The sequence below is a fragment of the Rhincodon typus genome, chromosome 27 (assembly GCF_021869965.1).
Source record: "Rhincodon typus isolate 14 chromosome 27, sRhiTyp1.1, whole genome shotgun sequence".
NCBI classification, from domain to species: Eukaryota; Metazoa; Chordata; class Chondrichthyes; order Orectolobiformes; family Rhincodontidae; genus Rhincodon; species Rhincodon typus.
Window position 1 is genome coordinate 2,273,110 of NC_063358.1, and position 5,848 is coordinate 2,278,957.

The following is a 5,848-nucleotide window of genomic DNA, read 5'->3' on the forward strand; positions in this document are numbered from 1 at the left end:
AAAAATATTCAAAGACTGTGCTTCCACCACTTTTTCAGGTTCCAAAGCCAAAGAATTCCAAGACTCCAAAGAAGAAAAATATCGCCTCACCTTTTGTCTTAAATGGTTGAACCTTTATTTTTGAAAGGTCAATCCTAGTTCGCGATTCTCTCACAAGAAGAAACAACTTCTCCACATCTTCCCTGTCAAGACCCCTCAGAATCTTAAACATTTCAATCAACTCACCTCTTGTTCTGCTTAACTCCAGTGGATACAAGTCCAGTCTGTCCAACTTCTCTTCATAAGACAACTCACCCCATCCAGTATTAGCCTAGTAAATTTCTTTGAACCACTTCCAATGCATTTACATACTTCCTATATAAAGAGACTAATACTGTACACAGTATTCCAGATGTGGTCTTGTCAGTGCCCTGTATAATAGAAGCATATAGGTACATCCTTAGCATTATAATGGAGAATGTTTCAGGACTTTGAGCACCATTCGCTCAGATCAGATCACAGACTACACCTCAGATACTGAAGCAGTCTGTGTCCAAATGCAACATGATCTGGACAACATCCAGGCTTGTGTGCTGTGTCAAGTAACATTCATACCACACAAGTGTCAGGCAATGAGCGAGCATTTAACCACTTCCCCTTGACAAGCAATGACATTATATTGGCAAAATCCATGAAAAAAAATGATGGGCTAAGTGCATATGAGTCATGGTCAGACTTTGATCAATTCAGAAATCTGGACAGTTATTCCACAGGATTTATATAAAAAATTTGAAGATTGCCAACTTAGTGTTTGCCTTTAAATTATTGGCCAGTGCAAAGGTGTCACACATAAAGAGTCTAGTATTAACTGGAGTTAGATTTTCAGAAAGAAACACATTTTTGGAGCAGATGTCAGAAGCCTTAAAACGGACCCAGAGAAAACATCAATTCCCAGTGGGCCAATGGGAATATCAGCAGGAACATAAAGAATAACGGTGCGCCGTGAGACTGCCCAGATACAGCCTGAAAGCTATAAGACAAAATAAGAATCAAAACTAAAAGGGGTGAGGATAGAGATAGAAATGAGTGATTGCCTCTTGGCCTGGGAAGGGACTACAATTAGCTCCATTTTTTCTGGACATTTCGGGCTGAGGTTTCGAAAACATTTGGTGAGCTTTATGGCACTGCATAGGGGTATCCATGTGAAATTCTAATCCAAGGGATGTGGCATATTATAAAAGTGAAAGATATAAAGAGTAGAATGTTTTTGAAGTTTGTAGTGATGGAATAACAGTAATTTTACAACATGGCAGCTAAGCTACTCAGGTGCATCCTTTGAAATTATTTGGCACTGATTGGACAAGTCACAGAAAGTATTGAGACATTATACACATCTGTTGAACAATTATGAGAATTAAATTATGACAAATGAGAGGCTGACTGAATATGGACAAAGTGATACAGAGCAACAATTGTAAGTTGACACCAAAGTAACTTAGATGCCAGAAGATGTCCATGAATGGAGTAATGCCATCATTATAATGGACAGCTGGAAAAGTCACTTGGAAATACAAATCTTGACTAAATATGCAAGATACGGGACAAGAGGTAAGATCCTTGGATGGCAAAATGAGGTAAGGATGTGAAAGGCGAAAAAACAGGGTGAGTTCTGAAAGTCAAGCTAGAAGTGAACATGGCCCTAGTAAAAGATTATGAATTTACTAAAGGAATTCTAAGCATAGGAGGAGGAGAACTTGAAGTAATAATCCAGAATTAGATAGGAGGCCTTGGAGAAGTCATAGTTTGACAAAACCAAGGTCTATGGAACAGGCTGAGAATATCATAAGAAATAGAAGCCGTAATAATCAAGATATTTTAGTGGCCACAAACAAAATGGAATAAAGTTGATAAGGGATGTCCACGAACAAGACATAGAGAGCTGGAAAGAATTTGGTGTATATACCGAGGTTCCAGATGGAAGACAATAAGGTTTATCAATACAGATGAATATTCACAGGAAAATGCTCCCTGATAGGATGTAAAGCCAAAGCCAGGCTCTGATTTGGGGATTTGAACAAAACCTTAGTGATCAGGGTGTAAGAGTGGATTTCCCTTTCAGCTCTTTAAATAGCCTGGGAATGTAAGCCAACCAATATAAACTCTGTATTTCTGCAGGGTGAAAAGTTTCAAAAGGAAACATTTTTGAAAGCTTCTAAAATTCTCTTGTATATTAAACAAATGTGCATGAGTAGGGGTCTGGCATTTCTCAATTAGATCCAACTTATTGAAAATAGGTTGCTTTCAGATTACAGCAGACCCAGCATTCTTCTATGGGAATCACCAAGAGAAACTGGCAGGCATGTTTATGATGCATGGCAATGATTTTCTGTGGGGTTTTGTATGGATATTGAATGATGTATCAGAGATAAAATAAAAAGGAAATATAAGATTCGAAAGCAGCTTTTGGATGTTTTTAAAAATGTTGGGTTAGAAACACAAACACACATACAAACATATAAACGACATATAGAAATAGGTCATTTGGCCCCTTAGTGTTGATCCAACATTCAATGAGATCATGCCTGATCTGTTTTGATTCCACATTCCCATTTACCTCCAATGACTTTTGTCTGGCAAAATTCTATATACCTCCTTCTTCAAAATATTCAATATCCTCCCTCCATCCCCACCACTCTTAAGGCACAGAGTTCAAAAACTGCACAATTCTGAGAAAAAAAGTGTCAAAAATATGAACTTTGCCCTAAAAGGGTGACCCCTAATTTGTAACACTGCTCCCTAGTTCTGGATTGACCATGTGAGGAAACCTCCTTTCCATATCCACCCTGTTGAGAACATTCAGGATCTTATCGTATGTTGTAATCAAGTCACCCCTCACTTTTCTAAACTCCAGTGGAAAGATGTCCAGTCTGTCAAAATTGTCCTCATAAGTCAACCTGTTCATTCCAAGTATCAATCCAGTTAATCTCCTCTGAACTACTTCCCAGTGTATTTATTCCCTTCCTTTGAATAAGCAGTCAGAACTATACTCAGGAACACCTGAGGATTGGAAAACTGCCAGTGTGACGCTCCTTTTTAAAAAGGAAGGGAGCAAGGAAGCAGATAGCTATAGGCTGTTTAGTCTAACATCTATTGTTGGAAAAGTATTGGAATTGATTATTAAGGAAGTAATAGCAGAATATTTGGAAAATCGTAATCTAATCAAGCAGCGTCAGCATGACTTCATGAAAGGGAAATTGTGTCTAACTAATTTTATTTTTTTGAGGAAGTATCAACCAGAGTCAGGAGAGGAGAACTATTAGATATGTTGTATTTGAACTTCCAGAAGGCGTTCAACAAGCTACCTTGCAAAAGATTAAGTTGGAGCTATATAAAACACTAGTTAAGCCACAGTTAGGCTAGAGTACTGGGTGCAGTTCTGGTCACCACATTGTAAGAAAGCTCCGATCATATTAGAAAGCACACCAAAGAAATCTACAAGGATGTTGCCTGAACTGGACAACTTCAGCTAAAGAAGAAAGATTGACAAGGCTAGATTCTTTTTCTTGGACCAGAGAGGCTGAGGTAGACCTAATGTTACACCACATTCACTAGTATCCACTAGAACTGTTCAGTAGCAGCAGTGTGTACTATCTACAAGACTTCTTTGAAAACATCTTCGAAATTCACGAACACTCCTTTCTAGAAGGACAACATCACCAACTCCAAGTTCCCCTCCAAGCCACTCACCATCCTGACTTGGAAATATATTGCCATTCCTTCAGTGTTGCTGGGTCAAAATCCTGAAATTCCCTCTATAAGGGCATTGTGGATCAAGCTACTGTACATGGACTTCCAGTGGGTCAAGAGGGCAGCTCACCACCACCTTCTGAAGGGCAACTATAATTATTATTATATAGACAATAACCATGTCATGAATGTATAAACATTAAGTGAATAAAATTGAGGGATAGAGGTAGAGTGGGAAGGTTCTTTTTCCCCTTGTCTGAGAGATCTAAAGCAAGGTCCGTCAATTCAGGTAAGAAAATTCCAGGGAATTGGAGGGAAAATGTTTTAATTCAGAGGGTGGTGGAAATTTGGAACTCACCTACCTGACAGGGTGACAGAGACAGGAACCCTCATAACATTTAAAAACTGGAGATATACTTGGTAAGAGCTGGGTCATGCGATCAGGTGGATTGCTCCTTTTGGGCTACTGTTTACATGTTGGACTGAATAGTCTTCTATTCTATATACTTGTGATTGTGAAAACCAGCATATTACGCCTACTAGATCTTTTAAGCTTTTCATTTTTTTTTTTAAATACAGCTTTTAAATATGTTGAAGAATTTCAAATTGACGATGATTGACTAACCCAGACATCTATAAATATCCTGCAATTGTAAATTAGATTCCAATTTTGAGCAATTGCCCAGAACTGATAGCAAACTAACTTATGAAATATTGGCTGAATCTTCATCTTTTTTCTCCATTTTGGAACAAAGGTGTTACTGTAGCCACCCTGCAACTTCATGGAACAAATTTCATGTTCAGAACACTTTGGTCATCAACTCTGCTCTATGAATCGTTTGAATAGTCTTCACTTTATTCTCCTATCCTCAACTCCACTCTCTCCCTTATCTCACTGTACCACCTGTGAAAGGCTCCTGGGAACCTATCCCTCTAACCGAACTCCCACTGCCCAACATGTCAGCTCCTAACGACAACAATAAGCTGCATTTGTGTAGCTTCCTTTGTGTAGAAATACATCTTGTGATACCTGAAAGAGATTTCAGACACTGAACCAAATAGATTAAGGAAAAGAAAACGAAGATCTTGGAAAAACAGTTGGGTTTTATTAAAGGAGGAGGAGTAGGTATGAGATGGGGGGGATGGCTGCAGGAAGTGGGGCTGAGACGGGTGCAGCTTGCCCTTCTGGGGGCGGCTGTGTTTCTTGAAGGACTTGGTCTCCTTCCGGCAGCTCTTGTCGTCCGCTCCTGCTCCAGCCTCAGCCCTCACCTTCTTCCTGGGTCTGTATTTGTAATCGGGGTAATCCGCCATATGCTTGAGCCTCAGGCGCTCTGCCTCTCGGATGAACGGGCTCTTCTCGGTCTCCTTCAGCATTTTCCACTTCTTGCCCAGGCGCTTGGAGATCTCGGCGTTGTGCATGTCCGGCACTTGCTCCATGATCTTTTTCCTCTCGATCTGGGACCAGACCATGAAGGCGTTCATGGGCCTCTTGATGTGCCCGCTCGGGGTTTTGCACCAGTCGGGGTTACAGCTCGCCTCCTCCTCTCCTTTGGCGGAGCCGCTGGCCCAGAGAGATTCGGCAGAAGGAGCCGGGGAGAAGCCGGGATTCGGGCTGGAAGCTGCGCTCATGTCACTGATGCCGCTGTCTGCCGCTTCCCTGGACGCGCTGCCGCCGCCGCCGCTCGGAGTGTCCGCAGCCTTGCTTTGCTGCACCATGTTTAAGAAAGGCCAGAGAAGAGAACCCTGCAACTTTTGATGCTGAAGAATGCGGGTCCCTCTCCTGCAGCAACAACAACTCCAGCCACTCACAGTCTCATTCTCTCCCCCCCCCCCCCCAACCACCCCCTCTCCCCTCTCCCCTCCCTCAGCAATCTCTGCAGCAGCTTCAGGCTCCACACGGGACTGGGAGCTGGGAGGGAGGAACCTGCCTCTGATCGACCTCTATCCCAACCAATCAGAACCCGCCCTCTCACCAATCACAGCGTGGGGGTGGGGCTCCGGACCCGTTCCCCCATGACATCACCGCCAGGCGCAGCCAATCCGCGCTGCGGCTCTGAAGGACTGCCATCAATGAATGGACCATTTGTGGGAAATGGACAACTTGGCTTTGAGCCTTGCGGCT

At 42.2% G+C, this 5,848-nt stretch overlaps 1 protein-coding gene across 1 annotated transcript; it reads right to left on the minus strand.

Annotated features, from left to right (window-relative positions):
• Positions 1–4,686: 4,686 nt before the first annotated feature.
• LOC109926838 (transcription factor SOX-4-like) lies at positions 4,687–5,547 on the minus strand. Its single transcript, XM_020526685.2, has one exon. The coding sequence runs from the start codon at positions 5,440–5,442 to the stop codon at positions 4,687–4,689; it is 756 nt and encodes a 251-aa protein (XP_020382274.1). The 5' UTR covers positions 5,443–5,547.
• Positions 5,548–5,848: the final 301 nt, after the last annotated feature.

Bases quoted from the DNA above. Each gene is read 5' to 3' on its own strand.
- LOC109926838 (XM_020526685.2), bottom strand. From the start codon at position 5,442: ATGGTGCAGCAAAGCAAGGCTGCGGACACTCCGAGCGGCGGCGGCGGC.